Genomic DNA, 24,289 nt, shown 5'->3' with positions numbered 1-24,289 from the left:
AATAACTGGGAGGTAATTTTCTGCAGTTTTATACAGGTAGAGGAGTTTGAAACAACAAAACTTTCCAAAGCACTCAGTGTTCTCTACTTTTGTAACTTTGGATGTTCACGGAGGTTTTAATGATGAGAAATTGGATATGATTGGGGAATACTAGATAGATTCCAACGTCCCTAACTGAAACTTCTTCAGGGATGTACAGAAGTCAGTGGTAGTTTGGAGTAAGACTAGTAAATCCCACTACCCAGTCTCAAAGTTGCAGATGTATCCTTGCCAAGAGGGGTGGATGTTTTTCCTTTGGGTTGTAGTATGCCATGTTCTTGTCTTAGAAGCCATAGGTGATATTACTTGAAAAGAGAATGCTTTGGAAATTACACTGCTAGGAGAATCTAAGCCGAATAGAGTCAACCTATGCTGCATATGAGCTTGATGTGCTCAAAGAGATTTGAAGACGCACGCTGCTGTATGGTGGCACTGGGACAGGAAAATTAAGTTTGATGGAGACATCAAATACCCGTGAGTCGTAACATACCAAGAGAAAAGCAATGGAGATAGCAACACGCTCAGTTGAGCAGTGGTGTTGGTATAACAGATAATAAAAACAGATCTTTCAAACAAATCGTTGCTTTTGGAAATAGCTATTTTATGTAAATATTCTAGCTCTATATAGTGTACACTTTAAGGGTTTGTTTAGATTCTTACATGGATCTGGGGTTTTTCAAAGCACAAAGTTTTGTAGTAAACAATCTAAAGGCTTTTAAAGATTCAGAATGAAATTGTTTGATATGCAAATCAATGGCAATACAGACGTGCATTCTCTTCTGTATCTTGAAAGTTACCTCCTCAGTTTTTCCTGTACAGAGCCGTTTCCTCGTAATTAATTTTGTTTGCTTGTGGAAGAAGCAGTCTTGAACCTGTCAAGTGCATACAATTAAAATATTTGGGGACATGCTGTGTGCAGAACATAATTATTTTCTCCTCCACCTTACCCCATTTTTTACTTATGTATTTTATTAACTTAGGAGTTTAGTTCAATGGAAAGTGTTTGGAATTTTCTTCACCTAACAAACCTTGAGAAAGTAAGTAGCTGAGAGCTTTGCATTTTGACTAGGCGAAAAGAAGGTCGCATTCTGAAGACACAATTTTAAATTTGAAAAAAGTGTTTACAGAGACAGGTGTTACACAGAAAGGGACAGGGAGAAATGCCTTTGGAAAGCTTTGTGAATGTCCCTTCCTAACCTTCCATGTTATTAGTGTGATTGCTTAGGCCTTAAGGCAACATTTTTAAATTCCTTTCATTCTCCTGTATTCCAGCTTTTAATTTCAAAACAACTTTGTAGGAGAGAGTTGCTCATAGTTACATTAAACAACCTTATACTTACTTCTTAGCATCAGACAAGAAAAAAATGCCATAATGTTTTCTTCTAAAAGCTGTCAAGACAGAGGAAGCAAAACGGGCTTTAATAAAAGGGCTACTTTAGGTAGGTCATTGAGAATTTAGTTTAAAAGAACACATAAAAATTGCTTACATGAATACAGGAGCTACCCATCTGCTATAAAATATAGCTTTCTCTGAGTTTGTGCTATAAAATTCTTCTGCTGCTCCTACGAAGAGCAAAGTTAACTGATAAAGTCCTCAAGAGAGTCAGGCAAAGAGCCCTAGGAACGCTTGGTGTGTCAACCGGAGTTAGATGGCTGAAACCTTGAAAATTAGTAAAGAGTATTCTGTTATTTAATTACATCCAGAGCTGCTGCTGGTGTTACTTATCATGTACAAGCAGTAGAGAAAATTCACCATATTCTGTAATAGGTAGCTAATAGCAGAGAAGCTTTGCAGGTCTACTAAAGAATTTTTAACTTAGGTTGAAATAAGCAATAGTAAAAATATAATTCTGTTTCATCATTTATCAAGATCCTAAAATTTTTACTGACTGAAGTTATTCAGCTTTTTGAAAAGTTATTGGCTTGATTATGTTTTTTGTCGTGCACACTGGTATTGTTCCTAAAGTAATCTTTCCTCAAAATAATGATTGTTATGTAAGTCATGGTTAAGTTACACACCGCTGGGTTTCAAACCTGAGCTCTTTGATCAGGGTAATGTGGCTAGCTAGTTTCTTCTTGATGCTCAACTTCTACTTTTATTAAAATCAAAGGCTGTATATCAAGTAACTATATTTGAATGTAGCATTTCAAAACAACTACAAATTTAGTACTGCTTTAAGTAAAATGATCGGTTATTTGCTTTATGCGTGCAGAGAAAAAGAGATTTAGTGCAACTATCGCAGAAAACCAGTAGAAATGGATATACTTACCAACATTAATGTTGCTGACTTCTTTAATCTAGTGAACTATTATACAAAAAACTCTAGTTTACTGTATTCAGAAGAACAATAGTAACTTATATCAGATGTTACCAAAGGTTTGTTTTTGTGGTTATTACAGTATACTGGCAACTTGATACAGCCTCCTGACATAAAAATATCTTTTTTGTCATCCAGATAGCAGGAACCTTTAGAGACATTTTAACTAGAAATAACTTCATTTGTACTGATGACCTCTGCAGTCTTCTGAGATAGCTCTGATGGCAGAAGTATGATTCCACTAACAAGTTAGTATTGGGTACAGATGAATAACACTCAAGTCAGCCTTTCTTTGCACAAACCTGACCTTGTTTGAATTGTTCCTTAGATGAGAAAAGTAAATGCAGGAAGCCAGCTTTTAAACATTCTTCTTGGATTATGGAAACACTTTGTGTTCTGGAGCTCAGAAAGAAACAGGGAGATTTAGTTTCAAATGTTATCGCCTCTAGGTTGGTCTGTCCTACAAAACAGAGTATTTAATTTGTTCAGGCCAAAGCAATATACCTGTATCTTAACACAAGGAACATGTTTCCTTCCTTTACAAGGAAACCCTACTTAAGGAAACACATCTTTTAATATAAGCAGTTTAAAAAGGTCTTTGGTAAAGTATTTTCATATGCTGTAGGTCTCAAAATACGTGGAAAGTTAAATGCAAGTAGAGAAGGAACAAAGGAGGCTGAAACAAAGAAAATTGAATTATACAGATCAGGTGGCTATAAATTAAGACTTGAAACTACTTATTGGAGCCAGTGAGATGAAGGAGACATGAAAAAAACCCAGATGTGAAAAGGGATGTTCTTGCATGCAGGAACAGCTTAGTAAAGCCAAAGAAGGCAAGAAAACAAAAATATACTTAAAAAAAAAGTAATGGGAAGGATGCATTTGAAATATTTGAATCAAGAAGGCATTAATATGAAAGAAAATAGACTAGAAGATTAAAAGAAGCAATATTGTCCTTCAAAAGGTTTGAATGACTAGGAGTCTGAAGAGGAAATCTCAGTTAGACTTGTACCTACTGGAGAATGTGCACATAAAGAACTCACTTGACCCAAATCTGCCTTGCAAACAAGTTTTGGCCACAAACATTTGCATTATGTTATCCTTATGTAAAGTCACCTTTCATTGGCAATCAAGTATGTCTTACAATACTGGTTCTTTGGAGGAAAAGAAAAAAAAAGTTGATTTAAAAAAGTGCCTCTCTATGACTAGGCTTACTGTACTTCCAATTGCTTTGTAATTTGAGATTTTTTTGTGATAGTTCCTCATCTTGTCCTGGTCCTTAATGTGACTCTTGGTTTGATTTAGGAACTGCATGGAAAGAAAATAAAAATTTAGGTTAAGAAAAATCAATTTTCTGTCCTTTCTTGTACAAAAGTTGCAAATAATGGATTATTATTAAAGATACTCTTGCAACATGGATCAACTTCCAGTTTTTGATTTTCTGTAAAGAAAAGTTGGCCTAAAAATTGCTGCTGAGGTGTCTGAGCAGGCTGGATTTTTCTGGAAGCTGATAGAGCTTTGGTTGTCCATGTAGGCAGCTTCAGAAAACTGTTTTTATCTGTCTTACTACCAACATAAGCAGTACTTCTATAAAAGGTACTATTCCTGGCTTCTTGAAAACACTCAGTCTCTAAGAACCTCAGACAGGTGCAAGCAGCATAATTCTGGGTAAATTCAGCTGGCTCACAGGGAAGCCCAGGCCACTTCCCAGTCTTGCAGCCAGAGAACAGGGAATGCCTTGCTTGCTTGGAAAAGTGACAACCAGCAGCACTGTGTCTGGAAGGCTTTGAAAGAAACAGAGATGCAGATGACCCAGTATCTGTTCCATTCAATTCCTTGAGAGGGGATTTACTATTTTTGCTACTTCAGCTTATACTGCTTCTTCAAGTGCAATAAGTACAGAATGAACACTGTTTTGTGCCAGTGTAAGCATATTTACGTTTGGGCTTCTGCCACTGAAACTCCTTTTTAAAGGAAATCAGATCTCATGTTTCTGTGCGGGCAAAGTTTCTCTTGGCTTAAGCTTATGAAAAATACATACAGTTGCATATTGTCCATTAAAAAAATAAAAGTAAAGTTTGAAATAAGGTGACTGAAAACAAAGTATAAATCCAAAGAGCAAAATTGTGCATTCTGTAGGTTTCTAAGACAAAATATCTGGGTTAAGAAGAAAATTGAGGAACCTGAGCCTCATATATATGAATGCATATGCATTTTTTTATATTCTTGTTAAGCCATTTGTTTTGATGTCATCATGTGTATATTTTCTTTAAAGGAATTTGGCATATGAAATATATGTATATCCATGCCTTAGCTAAAAATTAATTTAAGCAGTTTGTCTAACAGCAGTAGCATTGGAAGTTCAGATATTTTAGCAGAAGTATTTTGTATGAGGACTAGGGATATAGTTCTGAGAACCTGTCTTGTGTGGAGTCTTTCTGAATTTTATATTTTAATTTCCTAAAGTTTTTTTTGTCTGGTTTTTGTTGTTGTTGTTGTTGTTGGAGCTGGCAGGGTAAGTGGCAGCTGGAAACTTAAGGGTAGGCTGCAAAGTTTTTCTTCCAAAGCCTTCCTTTCATGTTTAGCCAAGTGAGAGACATGGAGTGAAATGTAAACTCTGGCTCAGCGTATCCTCATGGCCATCTCTGCTGGTGAGCAGCCGGAGGGGCACAAGGGGGGCTGGAGCTGCCCAACCACAAGGCCCTGGAAGGCGCCAGCCATGAGCCGTGGCTCCAGGTTGCTCTGAGGAGGAGGAATGTGAAGATGGTGCTTGAGGGCTCTTGATCCTGTACCCTGAAAGCAGCCCTCCCCACTGCACCCGCTCTTTCTCACTTCATCCTCCCCCTGGGACAAAATGAAAAGTCATCCACTTCTCATCTTGGTCATTTAACTACTTCTCTTTTATCCCTGTCAGTCCAACTGGGAACTGTATGTTTTGCTGAATTTTGTTTTGTTTGGAATTATGAAATGGAACCATTTCTATTTAACGTGGGAAACAAGCTCTGCAGAAATTCAACCTATACAGTGGGAAAGGAACTTCCTATAAAATATAAACAGATATTTGTACTTTTGAATGCAGATTTGTTTGTGGGAGCCTTTGTGATGAACTGCATAAATGCAATATGGAGTTCTAACAATTAAATGATGACTAATGAGTTTGATCGCTTTGACATAATCTGCTGCACTGGTATTCCTGGTTTGTTTTGATTTTGTTTGTTTTTAAAGAGTTTTTTTTCCAGCTATATTTTATACACGGAGCTGGTCTAAAAGCTGTTCCTCAGTGTGGGGACATAGAAAGCTTTCTCCCAGGACAATGGGATGATTCCTGGGAGAAGTCAAATTGTTCCCTGCCGTGCAAGAGAGATTCCTATGTCCTGTCATAGCCATAATTGCTTGGGGTCTGCTTTCTGTAAAGTAATTATTGGCTCTTAATCCTTTTGTTTGCTTGTTTGTTTGTTTGTTTGTTTGTTATTGTGATGGAAAGGGATAAGCAAGCAGTGTTTCCTCTCTTGTTTAGAGGTCTGTTTCTTTTTGCTTCCTCTCCCCCACAGTTTTCTCTTTGCACTTGTTCATGCTCCATGTACACTGTCTGCTTCCTTCATTCTGTTTGGTTACTCTACAGAGACCACATAAAACTAAAAAATACATATATGTATATATATGTATTATTTTTATATATATATATATATATATATATATATATACACAAATTTTTTTCATTCTTCTACTGTGACCATTAATTTTCCCCTCACACAGCTGAGGCCCACAAATTCTCTACTTGGTGTCTTTTTCTGTATCCAGGTTTGTACATTGTGTCAGCATTGTGCACTGATGCCATTAAGTGTGATTGTGAAGTAAAATATTATTTGCTTCAGTCTGGAGACCACCAATTGTGAAGAATTGCTGGTATCCTGCTAATATAATATTTTTCATATTCATCCCAGATGCAATAGAATGAACTTTGATTTTCTTGTATTCATATGTAATTCATACTCCTCTGTACCTATATATATTCATACGTTTTTTACTTTGACTGTTTTTATAGAAAAAACAGTCTTTGAGATATTATTTATCCATTTGTGACATTAATATGCATGCACAAATATTAAGGCTGTCAAAAAACATTGGATTACATTGAAAGATAAAATTTTAAGTGTTAAATGTAAAATACAGTATCAAAACTCTGTCTTATGCCCGAAGGACAGACTCGAAGTGATAATTCCTGATGGGAATTTCCTTAAATTGTGTGTGTCCTCTTGAGATATTGCAAATGCAACTCTAATTTACAGTCTGAGTTGGTGGAAGTCTTGAAAGGAGAGACATACCATGGGGGTAGGTGTGGCAAATAATATCAGCAACATTGAATTTCATTTAAATTTGCCTTTTCCATATAGGCTAGTATCAAAGATGGGAAATACTGTGCTCTGTGTGACTATAAAGGCTGTCTTTGCTTTGGAAAGAGTCTGTTAGTAATGCAGGTTGCTGCTGTTTGCATTGTTAAGGGGGGAAGCACCCCTCCAGGTATTTAAATTTGGAGAAAAGAGAGTTTTGAAGGCAGTAGCCCTAATACTAGAGTTGTAGAGTTTTATGGCTCACTCTTGCAAAATTTGGAGGTACAGGCTGAGCAATTAAAAAATAATACCTGCAATGTATATAAAGGAGAATGACTATTAAATTGTAATCCTTCTGACATGGATTCAAGAGGAGCACCAATGATCTATAGTTTTCAGATGTTATGGAGGAATCAAGTGAAGGAAACCCAAGGATATACACCTTCAACAGATCTTTTCCAGTAATTCATATTAGCTGTGGTTTTAGATAAATAATTGAATTAAAATAGTTGCTCTAGGATGAAATTTCTCATTTTTACTAAATTGAGATTTGTTTTTCAAGCTGGAAAACACCTCTGTTATGTCCTCATCCTTATTATTCTCTGCCCACAATGTAAATAATGTGAGGAATATAATAAGAAAGTCAGGCAGGAAAAATGCCTAAGAGGTCTTATAACAAATTTGTTATTCCAGTGTTGTATTTTCTTGCAGCATTTTTCTGCCAGATCTCTCAAGTGGCTAGGTTGCTTTCCAGTTTTTTTGCTTTGTTGTTTTTTTTTTAATGTTTAAGCTTGGTGAATTAGTATATGAGGGTTAAAGTATTATGTTTTTCTTCCTCTCTTGTGTCTAGCAACACTGTAGTAGTATTAAAAATCATAATGAAACTCAGAACTGAAGCTCTTCCTACATGTGTGGGTAAAATCAGTAAAATCATTGCAATAAAATATGTGGATAATGTTACTTTTCAATTTCATACAGTTTCATTCATAGTCTCCAAAAATAGGGTATAAATTCTATCTAATAATGCTCTGCTAATTCTAATGGTTTATTATTTTTTTCTTCTTTTTTAGGGTGTACCTCAGTTACCGTGTGCCAAAGCATTGTATAACTATGAGGGAAAAGAACCTGGAGATCTTAAATTCAGTAAAGGAGACATCATCATTTTACGTCGACAGGTGGATGAAAATTGGTATCATGGAGAAGTCAATGGCATCCATGGCTTTTTTCCTACCAATTTTGTTCAGATTATTAAACCTTTACCTCAACCTCCGCCTCAGTGCAAAGCACTTTATGATTTTGAAGTAAAAGACAAGGAAGCAGATAAAGACTGTTTACCATTTGCAAAGGTAAAAAGAGAATACAATTACTATTTTCTTTTAATAATTTCATTCACTTGGATAAGAAATAATACAACTGTTTTGTAGTCTTGTCTGCATTTCTTATTGGAGCTGCACACATATGAAAATGACAAGTAATTCTGCAAGTATTCCTCCTGTATTGATTAGTTTTGCCTTCTCTTTCTAAATTACACATAATTTCTCTGAGGTTTTATTTCTGAGAATGCAATTTTTCATAATTGCAGTAGTGATGTTCTTAATTTATGAGAAATAACCTATTTTGTGAATTAAAACCATTCCATCTTCTAAAGAAACACTCAAATTGTAGATGTGAAAGAAGTCTAGCAATGTTCTTAAGTACTTAAGTCGAAAAATAATGTCATGGGAAGGTTAGGTTATGAGTCAGTTGAGAAGAAAAATGGTTGTGGTTCTGTTGATTAATACCAAGGAATTAAAGGAGGGCTGATGGGTAACATGGACTGAACATGACAGAAAGACTGGCAATAAGGACTAAGTCAGGTCACTGAGATGTGGGCAGTTAGTTGAACTCACAAAATAGGAAAAGGAAACTTGAACTGACTTCAACCCCAAAAGTGGCATGTTCATCTTACAGAGGGTCTTCTCTGCGGTTCTTGTCCATGTCCTGCCTTCTCTGATTACTCCTGTGTTTTGGAGGAAAATTAAATAAGAAGTTAAATTAGAGCTGGGAGACATAATCACTGCATGTTCACACAGGATGATGTTCTGACTGTAATTCGCCGTGTGGATGAAAACTGGGCAGAAGGAATGCTGGCTGACAAGATAGGAATATTTCCAATTTCATATGTTGAGGTGAGTAAAGTTAGGTCCTCAGTAAGTCTGTGTCCACTGTGTATTTAATTTTCAGAAAGGAAAAATAATCAGTACTGGTGATGAGTCTAAAATAACCTGAGATATAAATAATCTTAGACCTAAAATACTCTTTGGGAAAGTTAATGGCCTCAGCAGTTGAAACAGTGATTTTCACTTAGTTATTTGATACCTATTTTCATTGAGTGGAATTGACACGAGTGTAATTGGAGATAGTTACTATGTTTTCTTGTTAATACTGGAGTCATGCAGTCAGTCCAAACCACGCTTAGCCGCAAAATGAAAGCAGTCAGCAAGTCCGAGAAATAGTTAGCTTTGCACTGTCCCTAATACCCACCTCTTAAAACCAAAATAGCACAACTAGGAAGTCAAAGAATATAGGTTGTTGTTAAACAGGTAAAGGATCGGCTTGTACATCACCAGGGCTATGTATAAAAGCTTCTGTATCTTCCTGCATTTCTTATGTATATTACAACAATTTACAGTAAGAAGTAGCAGTTGAGAAAATTTCCCTAACCTTGTAAGTTGAAAGCTGTATCTTTTATATAGAAAGTCATCAGTGATTAGGAACAGTGTGTACAGCCACAGTGATTATTCACATTTGCACTACAAAAAGATAACAGAGGTTTGGAATAGTGTCTGTCCTTTTCTGATAAGTATGCTGTGGACACTTGGTAAGACACAATTCCCTGCACTGGCAGTATTTTATTTAAATAAATGAGGCAGAATGATGAAAGGAATAAGTATTTTCACATTACCTCTGGGATGAGAAATATGTACTTCAGGTCACAGAATAAGTGTGTAACCACACTAAGAATCAAGCCAGATTTTACTAATTCAATTTCTGAATACTGTGATGAGATGGAAACTTCAAAAAACATTACTGCTTTCAACTAAAATAGAATTTATTATTTTTAAAAAGGAAAATAGATATTTTTATTTTTGTAGTTTGATGTAAAGATCTGTGGACCTGGAGATAGAAAATTTCACTTGACTGTAAAAACAAGAAGACCAAAACAGTTTCAACTTGCTTAATGCAATTTTGGCTTTAGTTTAAGAAGTTTTTTAAAGCCAATTTAACAATTTCTTGCCCTTGGGTAGTCTTTCCTAGCTTCTTGCAATTAACTGCCCCTTCAATTCAGCCAGTAAAGCTTTTTGTAGTTTTTTTTCAAACTAAATTACTTAAGTTAGTGTTGTTAGAAAAAGCCCTTTCCTAGGGCTGCCTCTTGGGCTAACTATTTAGCTAACAACTACATTCCTATCTCTTCAGAAATTGCAAAAAGGAGATGTGGCCTTGAAAAATATTATGTAAAAACGATAATCACAAAATGTATTTCTGTTAAGGTTTTCAGACTGATTCCATCAACTAAGAAAATAAATTTTCAATTAACCCTTTTAGAACAGGCACCAGCACTTAAGTACACGTTCTCAAATCCCCAGTAAAGTGGAATGGAAAGCCTAGAATGACACATTATACCCAAAGAGTTACTTCAAATCAGATAGGTGTTTTTTTTCAGTGTATACTAAACTGAAGTGCATGCTGTGGTGAAGAGCAGTGAGATGGCAGTAAACTATGGGTTTGAATATTGGAATGCCTGATTTCTGAGAGTATATAACTATTGTTCTGGAAAATATACAGCCAATTGATAAAACAAGTATTGCAAACCATTCTTACCTATGTTACGATAGACAATGAAGATGAGAAGTAATTAGTGTTTTTGAAAGATTTTTGTATGGTAGTTTTCATTGCATTTCCCTCTCCTGTACTCATTGCCTATTTTTGTCATAATGACAGACATACCTTTTACCTTGTGTGTATTAGTCCACATCTTTTTGTTTAAAAATGTGAATTAGTAGCTCCATTTCATAGAGAGTTTCTGAAATCATTAACTATAAAATTAGTGTAGTCTGTAGTATAGGTGTAATAATTGTCATCTTTATTGTACGGTGAGGATAAAATTTTAGAAAATGTTAAAGTCTATGAAAATCTCTTATCAATTTTGAGGACAAATTTTGCCCTTTTATGATTCAATGTTTCCTACTCTGATATTTTATTACTTTCACTTACTGCATTTGTGGTAATAATAAAAGTAAGACAACACATTTTGAGAGAAATTTTAATAGTGATTCTATTAAAACTATAGTTTGTTAACTGACTCACAACATTTTTTATCTGCAGACACATAGCATTGTGAAAAAGTGCTCCTATCTGCAAATGAAAAATAAATAATGCAAACATTGAAAAAAATATATAATTCCACTTTGAAAGAAGTGCTAAACCCAGACTAACCCTCTAGTTTTACTAGGGTAAGACCAGATTAATAAATCTAAATTGCTAGACTTTTGACTATTGGAATTTCAAGGTACTTGCATTAAAATCTGATCAGCCAGGTTCTTGCGTAGTAATGAAATAAAATGCCGTGAGTTTAGAAAATATATTATTAAGTTAATAACATTTGTAGTTATCTCAGTTCCAAAAAGAAAGATTATTCATTACTAAACAGATATTGTTAGAACTTTCCTGTATAGATTGCAGTTCTGGGCACAATGTACATTTCTTAAACCTCAAATTTGATGTTTTGATCTAATTTAATATTTCATAAACAAATATAAATGCCCGGAATAGAATAAAAGTCAGGGTAAAGGAATCACTTTTCAGTCAAATTGTCAGTAGCAAATAATGTCAGCATTTGTTTACTTTGGTGTGAATGAAGAACACCTGAATTAATTTGTAAATAAGTACAGCAAAGTACAACTGTAAGAGACCTTACAGTAGTGATCGTCTCATTGGTAATTCCTGCAGATGGCTGCAGGCAGACTAAAGCTGTGTGCTGACCTCAGCCCTGCCGCAGCACCGAGACACAGCTCTGCCAGCCGCCTCTGTCCTGCCCTGCTTGGAAAATTCTTCTGTTTCCTGGCGTTTGGTGGGAAAGGGAATTGGATTTCAGCCAAGATTACAGCAAAGATTTTGTTGAATGGAGGAAAAGAAGTGATTATAAAGGCTGAAGTAAAGAAGCTTCTATGAAAATATGTCTCTTAAGGAAAACAACTGATGTAGGAAGTGTGGGCCTTGATACGTGGGTGTTTGTTGCAGAAAGGAATGCTGGATTGAAACACTTCATAGCATGACTTGGATGCATTCCCTTGGTGACCTTGAATGTCTGCTAGCCATTTAATTGGAGAATGTATGCAAGTTCTTAATTTCTCTTCTCAAGGAAGAAGTAAACTGTACTCAGCAAAATACTCTGCAGCTATTGCTGTCCTCAGGTTACTTCAAAGAAGAGGCCAGTAATCAGTTCACTTCCATCTTCAGATTCATGCAACTGTCCTGTGCTTGCATCTCTGTGTAAGAAAGCACAGTATGCTGCTTGTATTTGAATCAGTCTTGAACTGATCCCATGGACAAGGCTTAACTTTCCCTAATAACTTGTTCACTGTATGGAGTAATCAGATTCAGCAGGCATTGATAGCTTCTGGAGGTAAACAAACATAATCAGGTGTAACAGGTACCTTAAGGTGCTGTTAGCAAAGTGGCTTTTGGTTTTGCTTTTCGTTCCTGGGTGATTCCTTAACTTCTCTGATTAGGTAGTTCTTGTTTCAGAAATATGTACTGCTTTTCTTGCTCTGATCTCTGTAATTTGTCAACAGGCTTTTTTGCAAATAAGAAAGTAGATTAGACAAGAATAGAATCGGTTGCAGCCATTATATCAGACATCATGGAATACACAGATTCTCAGGAAAGACATGAAGAATTTCAGTTTGAGTTGGAAAAAAAATGTGCAAAATACAAAAAATTATTAGACTTTGAAAAGCCTGCATTTTCTTCCATGATGTCAGATAAGACCCTGACATGCTGAACAGCAGAGTAGGCTTTTATTGGTCTTACTTTTTATTTGTTTCATATCCTTCAGCCTCTTACCAGTGTTTTGTAATAAAAGAATGTTTTCACTGGTCTGTTTAAAGTATGTTTGCTCTAAATTTAAAATTCAATAATCATCTAAATAATGGACTTCCTTGGAGAAAGTGGTGTTTCTATCTTCTGTTATACACAAGAAATACATTATTTTGATCCATATGATCCATCCTGAGTACTAGCAGGAAGGAAAATCTAGCATCCATCTTTGTCATAGGATTGTTTACTGTTGTGACATTGTCTTCTCCTATCCTTCCTTCTTACAAGAAAGATGGAGAGGGACTTTTTACAAGAATATGTAGTGATAGGACAAGGGGAATGGACTCAAACTGGAAGATAGTAGGTTGCAATTAGATATTAGAAAGAAATTATTTACTGTGAGGGTGGTGAGGCACTGGAACAGGTTGCCCAGGGAGGTTATGGATGCCCCATCCCTGGAAGTGTTCAAGGCCAGGTTGGATGGGGCTCTGAGCAACCTGGTCTAGGGGTAGGTGTTCCTGTCCATGGCAGAAGGGTTGGAACTTGATGATCTTGAAGGTCCCTTCCAACCCAAGCCATTCTATGATTCTGTGATTCTAGTTCTCTTCAGTTGCCTTCTAAAGGACCAACAATAAGAACATTTAGGAAAAAAAACCTATATTCTCAACTTCATATCCTTTTTCAAATCCCTCATTATGCCCCTCATCCACTGCAATATGTTCCATGTAGTTCTTCCTCTTCCTTAGGAAGGTTTTCATGTCAACTCCTCATAGTTTCAGTAGTTCTGATTTTGAACTTTGTCTTTTTTGCTGTATATGTATGAAATTTCCTTATGATGACATCTTTCAAATACCACTTGAAAACCTCTTCTATATAAAAAAAAAATCTTTGTGCTTTTGCACTACTTTATATATCTCTATCTATAGATATCTACTTCTGTTCAGAGTGTAAGCCAGTCATCTGTGGGAGCTGCATTTAAATCAGTGTTGATGCTGTCATGATTAATAGTAAAGCTTTGATGGTGTAAAATGCAACTTTAAAACTCTTCAGGAACATAGTAGGTATCTCAGGACTTGCAGGAATTTGGTAAAATAAATAGAAGAAATAATATATTGAAGAATAGAAATAGTAATTCCACAGTGACTAATTTCATTCTTTCATCCTGATGTTCTTCAAAAAAGATTTTTCCTCTCTTCATAATCAGCTATACTTTTCAAATAACAGTATTCACATTTAGTGGTACCTGTTCGGAAAACTGGTGCTGGTATTAGTTCAGCTCGTGATTAAATGAGAGTTCTGACATTATTTCTAATAGCTCTAAGATTTTCTGAAAATAAAGGGTTTTTGAAAAACGTAGAGGGGTTGTTTGTTGGTTTCCTCTCCTCCTCCCCATTATATAGCTTACATTTCATTGTAAGAAGAAAATGTGTGGGATTCCTCATTTCTTCATTGGAAAGGAAGGATTTGTTTGCATTTAATATGGTATTGTTGTTACAAATTAGCAGATAGAAAATCTCATTGTGAACAAAAACTCTTCAGCTAAGCTTAAAAAAAGAGAAAAATTGGCAGAGATGGTGCCTCTACGTTAGAAAATTCAGAAGCTGAGAAGGTATTTCCACAGAATTGCAGATACATATTTCTTTTCTCCTTATGCCATTTTATGCCTGTATTGGTGCCTATTGCCAGGCATGTATACTGATATAGCTGGACATTTAGTCTGTCCTGCTATGTTCTTAAACCTGCATTTAGGAAGTCTGTGTTTTCACTGCTAGTAGTGTTAAAAATGTGCACAAGTACCAAGGGATACTAGGAGAAATGTCTTCAAGAGCCCACATGCAAAGGTGTGGGATTATGTCATATAATCAAAACCAAAAAAAAGGCTGAAAATGAAATAAACATCCAAGAAATTTTGTAACACCAATTTTTCTGTTATAAGGTCAAAAGGGACCACTGTGTTTTAGTCTGACTTCTAGATGACACAGGCAGTGGATATTGCTGAATTAATCCATGTCTGGACTACAGCATTATGTCCTTTGTTGATTGCAATTTTACCTCTGATGGGTAGTCCAGACTAGTCCAACAGTAAGTGTGTTGAGTTTGTAGTGAATTGATTTGTCACTCTCTACTGACTAATTTGTGGAGTAAGTTGGTATGTCGCAGTTTTAAGTTGCATGGTTTAAATTATATTATGAATAAGAGGAAAAGAGATTTTTGTTATGTTCAGGCGATTTGTATAAATAAAAATATCAGTTTTAAGTTGCATGGTTTAAATTATATTATGAATAAGAGGAAAAGAGATTTTTGTTATGTTCAGGCGATTTGTATAAATAAAAATATACTAATATGGTACTGGTTTTTTTGTAGTTTAACACAGCAGCCAAACAGTTGATAGAATTGGACAAGCCCTCAGGTTCTGCTGTTGACTCTGGAGAAGGTACCTCTGGGGCAGCCCACAACAATTCAACCCAAAAGCACACCGATACTAAGAAAAACACCAAAAAACGACACTCTTTTACCTCCCTCACCATGTCCAACAAGGCTTCACAGTCCTCTCAGAATCGCCACTCCATGGAAATCAGTCCTCCTGTCCTCATCAGCTCCAGCAACCCAACGGCAGCAGCCCGGATAAGTGAGCTGACAGGACTGTCCTGCAGTGCTCCTTCTCAGGTAATTCACATGAAATCAACTGTGACTAGAAGGCTTCTGATCTTGTCAGATTACTTATTTCAAATTATTAATTATGAATAATTAATATTAAATGCACACTTTCACAAAACCTATCTTCCAACATGAGAACATCTAAGGAAGATATTTTCTAACACTTCTTATATAATGGTAGCAAATAGTTTTGGCCTTTTAGGCTAGTTTTTTTCATAGTTGTTATTTTCTAAAGTGCCACAAAGATTTTTATTAAACTGTGGAAACTAGAAACTGGAGTGATTTAATTTCTTGATTTTTTTTTTCCTAAATTAAATATAATAATGAATAATAATAAAGTGCATGCTATTAAATTAAAATATTCAACTCGAAGATTACATGAATTCCAGAAATGTAGCATATTAATCTGGTTGTGCTACGTAGAAATATTTATCTGACTTTATGTATTTGTTCATTAGTTCATGGAAAATTGTCTGTTTCGTATAGTGATTACACTTTGGTAAAAGAGAGAGAAATGGAGCCCAAGAAATATTGGTGATATTTTACGTGAGCTGCTAAATATGCTTTATTTGCATGTCTTTGGGATCTGACAGCCTTTAATGGAAAAAAAACCCAAACCTGACATTGGTTACAAGTGTGTTTCATGTTGCTGGTTCAATATATCTCCAAAGATTCAGAAATGTCAGTGTAGGAAAAAAGGTGAGCAGCGTGATTCAGCACTGTTTGTGAGCAGTGTGATTCAACTGTGTGAATATCTAACTGTGTGAGTATCTAACTGTGTGAGTATCTAACTAAAAATTAGCTCTAGTTTAATGTTACAGGTAGTAGAGTACTGGTGATTTTGACCATGAAGCTTACAGCTGTTTGAAAACCAGCTCTCACTAAACTACGCTGAACTGACCCTGCTGGGTTTTTTCTGTCTCCCAGGTTCATATCGGCACTACGGGGCTGATTGTGACTCCACCCCCCAGCAGCCCAGTCACAACAGGGCCTTCCTTCACCTTCCCCTCGGAAGTTACCTACCAAGCTGCTCTTGGTGTAAGTACTGCTCTAAGAAAACTCAGCCTTCCCATTTTTGTTTGGCCTTGTACAGTAATTCTTTTTTCTCAAGTTCCGACACACTGATTTGAAACGATGGTTTTATGACGATTGTGTCTATGTGGTAGACAGTGGTATGAGTTTAACTATAGCAAAAGCCCTATTGATACAATAATGTTTGCATCTTGTCATGCATATCCATTTCTCCAGCTTTCCTCTGTAATTTCTGTGTAGTAAACACAAGAAGCACACTTCCAGAACAGTGCTTCTTTTAAGCATGAGTAGAATAGAGATTATTCTGGGGGGAAAGTTTGAGGAAACAAGCACGTTCTTACAAAAAACATCAACTTGGGACCACAGCTGCCAGGTATTTCTGTCTTACTTAACCCAAGATTTTCAGGATTGTCTGAACTAAGCTTCAAAACTCTGCTGTCTCCTCATTAAATAAGGTGATTTCAGTTGGGTGTATGCCTGTGGCAGATGAAGAATTTATCTAGCATGTTTAAATTAGGTTCTTGGAGATCTATAGGAAAACATGTAGCAAATGGCCATCTTTTAAAGGAAGAAATACATTGCAGTGCTGTTTCCTTTGGACAAATAAAATGACATTTTCTTCAAAAAGGGCGGCATTTCTTTCCAAAATCTACTGGAATTCTTTAGTTTCCTATGCTTATGTTAGAAAAACTCTGGAATGTCATCTATCATACTGTACTCATCAGAGACTTACCTTAACAGCAGTAAAGATTGTGGATACTAGTTTTCAGAGACTTTATTTAAATCATAGGAATTCTTGAAATTAAGTTCTTCTTTCAAGTCTAAAATTCTGCCCTTAATTTTTAAGGGGTGGGGCACAGTCAAATAACAGATCTTCACTTTAAAAAAACCAAACAAACAACCCAAACAAAAAACCCCAAGACTTGATTTTGTTCAGGTGTCTGTCCTTGCAGTCTTTAAACCAAGTAAAATGTGATGAATAGCCTTGCTGCTAAATAGGTCTAGTTTTGTTTTTAACTTTTGGCACTTCCATCATTTTATGCATTCTTCTGCAAAATCGAAGGCAGAATAATTGTCTGTCTTCTGGTATCAACTTCTCGTTGTTTATGAAAATGTTTAGGTGGGGCTTGGTTGCATTTTGTCAGCATTCTTTGGAACTCTTAATTTACATTTTTCAGTCCTTTAAATTATGATGCTGTTGTTTTCTGAATTATTTTCAGTACTTCCTTTTGGCATGGTACAGACATGGTGACACATGCCAGATGTGGGTACAGTACTACACAGTCTTTTTCAGTGAAGAAAATATTGATAGTATGACCCTTTTACCTTTTTAGATTGATTCTTATATCTTGAAAATTTGCCTGAATGTAACACAAAGTTTATGTTCAGCTAAATATCCACCCTGATGCCACAAATTTTCGTCATCTTTTGTGATGTGGTAATTGCTCTCATCCAGGTAAATGTATTTCAAATTCTTTGCTCTTCAGACAGATGACCTGATTATTGACAGTTATGTGGACCATGTGCTTTTGCCCTGCCTTACTGAGTAAGGCAGATTGAGCTGCAGCAATGCTTTGTTTTACTGTGGTGAAATTGTTGTCTCCTTCAATCTGTGGATTATCTGTGTAATCCTACTGTTAAATGTATGCTAATCTGGAAACAGTTTATAATCTCCTTATATTTAGATTCATATTTTAATGTCATGGAGCAGATGAGGTTAGAAGGGCCTCTTGAGGTCGTCTAGTCTAACCCCCCTGCTCCTCAAGCAGAACCACCTAGAGCCAGTTGCCCAGGACTGTGTCCAAATAGCTTTTGAATATCTCCAAGGATGAAGACTTCACAACCCCTCTGAGCAGCCTGTGCCCAGTGTTTGCTCTTGTTCAAATTGGTCTTCAGCAGAAAGGACCCTCAGGTTGTTTGTTTTTTTTGCCTATGAGATGTACATCTAATACTAGAAACAATTAGCTGCTTATATACTAATCCATATAAGTCTTTTATACTTCTTTCATCCTATCCTTCAGAAAATTCCTGTGAGAACTGAGCAAACAGAATCAGTTCAGTGTAATTTCTGCTGTTAGGCAGAATGCAAGTCTAGCTAACATATGTGCTGCAAACATTACGTAATTGATTTGATTTGTGGCTGAGATACTCAAGTTTTGGAGACATTTGAGCAGACAGCATTCAAAGCATAATTTCAGAAGTTCTGTCAGAATCTGCTGGTTTTTTCCCCTCTCAGTAATAAACACTTCTGTTTGCTATTAAGAATCAGTAGTTCTATATTTGATGCCAAAATGGAAAAATTCTTTAGTTTGGTGCTGGTGCAAAGTCATTAAACCACCTGAGGTGCTTTAGTTGCTTAAGCTTGTTCAAAGGCGATCTCACCATGGGTACCCACAGGAATTAAATTACAGTGCTAAATGCAGCATGGAGTGAAACTCCTGCCATATGATTGTCCTGTATCTTGGGCTGCTACTTTCTCTTTGTGATAACCATGTTCCTGCTTATGTTTCCAATTAGGGATATAATTCCCATTGAGAACCTGAATTATTCTCTGCCACCCTCTTTAAAAGTCAGTAACCTTCTGTACATAATGTTCTGTTTCTTCCTGACTTGTTTTCAGCATGATTAAAATGCAAGCTGGCAGCTCAGGCTAGAGTCAGGTCATTCCTCTGTTATTTTATGATAGATGATATGACATGATGATACAGTTTGTAAAGTCACAGACTGTGAGGTATATCTTTACTTACACTTTCCCTCTTGCTTCATAAACTCTTGTTTTCATTTTAGAAATGTGCAAAATGGTTCTGATGGGTTAAGAGAGAAAGTCATGTTCTTGTTTCTCTAGATGTGTTCCTGCTGGAAATACCCTTCCTGACATTCTGAGCATTAATTTTAAGCTGCAGAATAGTTGTGATTGTACGTTTAATACATCAGAAGTAGTTGGCTTGAGTCCTTTTGCTCTTGTATTTTTTGCTTTTGTAAGTATAAATTCCTCTGTTTCTCTTAAGTTCCTCCCTTTAGCTTTTTTCTTGATTTCTGAATACTAAGCATCTGACAAGGAAATTGGATGGGAACACAATGAGTTTCTCTTTAGCATGAACATAGTTTCATTGGCTCTCCTTCGTGTCAGTTATTTTGGTGTTTATAACACTATTGAAAGTAATTATTCTTTGGGAGCAAGCTGTTTTTACACTTCTTTTATATAATGCTAAACTCAGATTAAGGGAGAAAAAAGAAATCTTAGAGGATGAACATGATTACCCATCAGTGAAGAAGAATAAAGAATATATTCCTTTGCAGCAATTCTGAATTTATGCATCTTTGCTACATTTATGTGTCCTGAATCTCAAAGCAAGGAAAAGCTAGTGTCTTCTCTTATTTCCTATAAGAAAGATGGCTTTTTTATTCTCAACAGGAGATACTTTGAGCTGTCTGGTTGTCTAGGAAGTTTCTCTAAGACAGTTTGGATTAATTCCTAGCCCAAAGGAGCCTGTGACTCTTTTATCTGTGTACATATATAGGATTGCATTTTAGTTTTTTGTGTTGCTATGGTGGTTCAGAGATGCCAATTGTATTAATTTTATTTTGTCCATAATAATGTTTTATAGATGTTGTTTGGTACCCAATATTGTATGAAGTAAACAATTTACAAATTTTCAGCCAAAATTGATACAAATAAGCTTTAGGAATGAGAGTGCTTCTGTCAAGTGACCATATACACTCTCTACTGCTTGTATCATTTAAGCAAATTTTAATTTTCATTTTGAAAAGCTGTGATAATTTATTTAAAAGTTTTATTTTACAGCAGTAGTTCTTTAGACAACAGCATTAATTCTTGGCTTGTGTTTTGAGGTTTGATTTTTTGAAATTGAAGAAGCTGTGAACTGAGACACTTCTCACAGCCAGGGCTTTTGGCTGTGATATTATCATTTACACTGTTTTTTGGAACTTCAAACCACAGCTTTACCCTTAATGGGTGCATTAATTGGTCTGCTCATCTTGGCCACTGCCATTTTTGAACCTTGTAGGTGCCTAGTATATTTAAAGTTCTTTGCAAAATATAAATAACAGATGTCAAGTTCAGTAGTTGTTGGGGGAAAATATGCACATACAATTGTGTAAGGCTCATTCGCTTGGAAGGAAATTCTTGGATGTAATTTATAAGGTAATTATCTAATAGAGGAGATCTAGTTGCCATAGATTTTACTGAAAAGTAATCTTAAAATATGTGGTTTGAACCATGATATGGGAAAACCAGAAACAAAATATACTACAGCAAAGTTTGAGTTGCATTCAAAACTAGCAGCAGAAAAACAATGGTTTTGTTCAAAAGTAGCAGCAGTAAAACAAGCAACAGGAGATTCTTTATCTTCCTTTCATTCTGCCTTCGCAGTCTCTTGAGAAGTCAAAAGTGTTTTGGACTGCAGTTGACCTAGAGGTCCATACTGTTCCTGCAGATTGGATATGTTGAATTTGAAATGGTGTCTTGGTGTGTGCACTTAATTAGCAGAAATAGGTGGTCTGTATTTGGATGGTTTTCATTCACTTACATGCTGAAGATTTCAAAAATTAAAAAATCCCTAAGTTTTCTGGTCTTGTTCTCTTGTGCATGCACAAAAAGAGAAATTGCCCTTCTATGTTGAAGTGTATAAGGTAGTCTGAATTAATGTTAATGAGACGCAAGCTGTGAGGGTTATATAATGTACTGATGACATTTAGCTCTTTTATGTAGTTCAAACCAGTGTAAGTTCAATAGTGTAAGTCAGGAGGTTTAAATAAGAACTGTCCTAATTTTAACCAACCAAAATTCAAATCAACTTGCATTGTGAAGAGGAAGTGGCTGAAAGAAACAATGAGGTTTTTTATGAGAGACCTGTTTTTGATAACATGTAGTTTAGGAATTTTGTTAAACATAAGCCTTAATTTGTTAGCCCTCAGGGAATTTTGCAAGCCATATATTTTTTCCTAGACATTGTGGGAGTGAAGGGAGTTAATGAATGTTCTTTTCCAGTGCTGTGCCTTTTATTATTCTTTGAGTGAGCTGATTACTGATCTTCAATTAACTGATATGGGAATGCAGCCTAATTCTATTTAAGTTTAGTAATATCCATGTGTTTCAAGAGCTTGAGTGTAGATACTTTTTGAAGTTGTAACATACATTAAGCATCAAATTATGTAATTTTTCATCTTCCAATTAAAAAATAATAATTTATTTTCTGATTTATATGCTTGAAAGTACACCCAGTGTCTGAAAAGTAGTTGCAGAAACATTCCACTTTCCCCCCTCAACTACCTAAAATACTCTTAATTATTACTGAGCATGTTCTATTGAATCACATGTGGTTTGTGTATATTCTTTCACGGAATGTTGACTATGGGAACCATCAAAACTAGCATGTGCCCTGGAGGTAGGTGTGTTTCTCAACAGCTAGAAAAATGGTTACATGCCAGAAAGCTTCTTGAAAACTTGGCTAGATCATTTGAATCTATTTTATCAAGTTGTAACAGTGCAAGCTGTGGAGTGTTAGTCCTCTAAAGTCTATCAAGTAGTTTATTTAGATTTCTCAGTACTTGCCAAGTCTTTGGGAGTTTAATTGGGCTGTGTCTCACTGCTGGCCTCATTACCATACTGATAGACACAGGGAGGGGAGCAGAACCTGAATAAAGCAGAATGAAATAGAGCTGTGAAGGTGCTTTTATTGCAGCTAAAGCTTCAGTGTATATTATGTGTTCAAATGAATAAAATGTTATGCATATAAGTCTTTAGAGATGCAGGAAGTATGGAATTGTGACAGCCTTCATACTGTGCATGAATAGGTTTAATTTTAAAGAATTCTAATTAATCATCTAATGTGGATTTACAAGTTCTACCGTAAATAAAGAAATCTAGGCGCCTAAATAAATATTGAAATCTATGTTCTATTGATAGGTTTCATGAAAGTTAAGTGCTCACATTCAGCTTGGATTCAGCTAAGACATTTGTTCAATGTCTAACTGGGAGGGAGAAATAGTTTCAGCTGTAGAACAGCTGAAAGAGAAATGTTGGTACTTCAGTATGAATTATCTAGATACTTTAAAATACTGCTGGATGGGTAGGAATCTAGAATGTGAAGCAAATGCAATTGCCGTTTTTGTAAGTAACTATTAGTTCAAAGCTCACAGTAATGTTTCTCCAGCAGGCCAAGTCTGTTTTGTGTTGGATATAGAAGACCTATTTGGTCTTAAGAACTTGTAAATGTATGACCAGAAAAAAAGCTTTAAATAAAATAGGAATATTTCACAATATACCGTGCAATTAATATCATATGACATGGTATGGCATGACAATTTTGACTGAAACACTGTAAGAGCTTATCAGTTTTCTCTAGATTTGAGAGTCTTTGATTGTGCAGTTCTTGTTTAAAGAGCTGTCTTTTTATTAACATTTTCACCAAATGCAGCAAAGTAATAATCACACAGTGTAGAACTAAAACTCAGTTCCATATAGGTTTTTGTTTAGAAAAACAGAAAAAGCCCCACAAACCAAAACCCTTTAGAAGTGAAGTGTTTGAGGGGAATTAAAAGGACTGTCAATTACATATTTTCCAAACTGATAATGTGATGCTGTGCATTTATATGCTGATGTATTGGAAGTGCCAGGCAACACTTCAGGATATTTTGTTAATTAATATTATAGTTCTGTGGGGTTTAGGAAGATTGTGTTTGAAATCAATTCAGGATTACATTTTTAAAGGTTTGAGGTTTTTTATTACTCTTTTTTGTGTGTATTGTAACACAAATAATTATTTTTGGAAAGGGGAAAGAAAAGCACTCCTTTTGTGAGTGCCTTTTCCCAGGGGTGTCAGTACACAAGGTCCTAAAGAATTGTCTGAGGCTTTACAGAGCAGAAGGTAACAATTGCTCCATTGATTCTCAAAAGGCACAGAAGTCTGTAGGCAGGGACCCCCATTATGATCTGTGGTGCCTTTTTACTGGGGTATTTGTTAAAGATTACCAATCTTGATAATACCGAATTTCAAAAGCTAGCTCTTTAAACTAGAAGAATAGGAGAAAGAGGTAACAGTAGCTCAGTGACTATGGTCTCATATTGTGCTTGCTTTTGTAACCCATACATCAAAAGAAAATTTCCCCCAGATGGGGTGCTTTTGGGTGCACTCCAGCTGAATTGTATATTATGTTTCAGCTTCAGGTTACAAAAACAATCATGTTATGAAGTACAGTCAGCAGCAGGATGCAAAATCTACCTCCTGGAAGGCTTCTGAATTTTTGTCCGGCCCTATCCTAAACATGTTATAACTAGAAACAGTGCTTTCCATTTTTCCTGTGCTGAGGTAGTGCTTGTCATTTGTTTAATTGCCTGCCAAAACGTCAAGATTTTAAACTGGAAAAAGAGAAATAGAGACAAAGCTAACTCTCCAGTTATATTGCAACAGGTATGCAGGTAATATATATTGCAGGTAGTATTATTGCAGGTGATGGACTTGGTTGCTTTTTTCCGCTTCCTTAGAATATCATGCTTTTTTTTTTTTCCAGCTGATTCAACTCATCAAACAATATTGATCCTCTGTTGCTATTTTTTTTGTTCTTATAAAATCAGAATATGAATCCCCCACTTCCGCCACCACCTCTCTTGTCTGCTGCAATCATTGCATCGGCCGCTTCTGGACCTCAGTCTACAAGTGTCATACAAAGGTCTGCATCAGGATCAACTGACCAAGCGACACACTTACGACCACAAACTCGTCCAAGTGTGTAAGTAAAATTGAAACTTTTCACCAGGCAGAAAAAAGGAATAAGATTGCTCTCTTCACCTGTATGTGCAGCACGGCAGCT

The 24,289-nt window shown here is 35.8% G+C and overlaps 1 protein-coding gene across 2 annotated transcripts in view; it reads left to right on the top strand.

Annotated features, from left to right (window-relative positions):
- Window positions 1-24,289, top strand: part of SH3RF1 (SH3 domain containing ring finger 1) — an 85,936-nt gene that overhangs the window by 44,635 nt on the left and 17,012 nt on the right. For both annotated transcript variants that reach the window (XM_085058652.1, XM_085058653.1), the window contains exons 3-7: window positions 7,759-8,034; window positions 8,761-8,856; window positions 15,131-15,433; window positions 16,352-16,462; window positions 24,054-24,208. In XM_085058652.1, coding sequence (XP_084914778.1) covers window positions 7,759-8,034; window positions 8,761-8,856; window positions 15,131-15,433; window positions 16,352-16,462; window positions 24,054-24,208 — 941 coding nt within the window. The remainder of the gene's footprint in view (window positions 1-7,758; window positions 8,035-8,760; window positions 8,857-15,130; window positions 15,434-16,351; window positions 16,463-24,053; window positions 24,209-24,289) is intronic.

The sequence above is a fragment of the Lichenostomus cassidix genome, chromosome 4 (genome assembly GCF_008360975.1).
Source record: "Lichenostomus cassidix isolate B80296 chromosome 4, HeHo_3.0, whole genome shotgun sequence".
Lineage (NCBI taxonomy): Eukaryota > Metazoa > Chordata > Aves > Passeriformes > Meliphagidae > Lichenostomus > Lichenostomus cassidix.
This window is presented reverse-complemented; position numbering and strand designations above follow the sequence as displayed.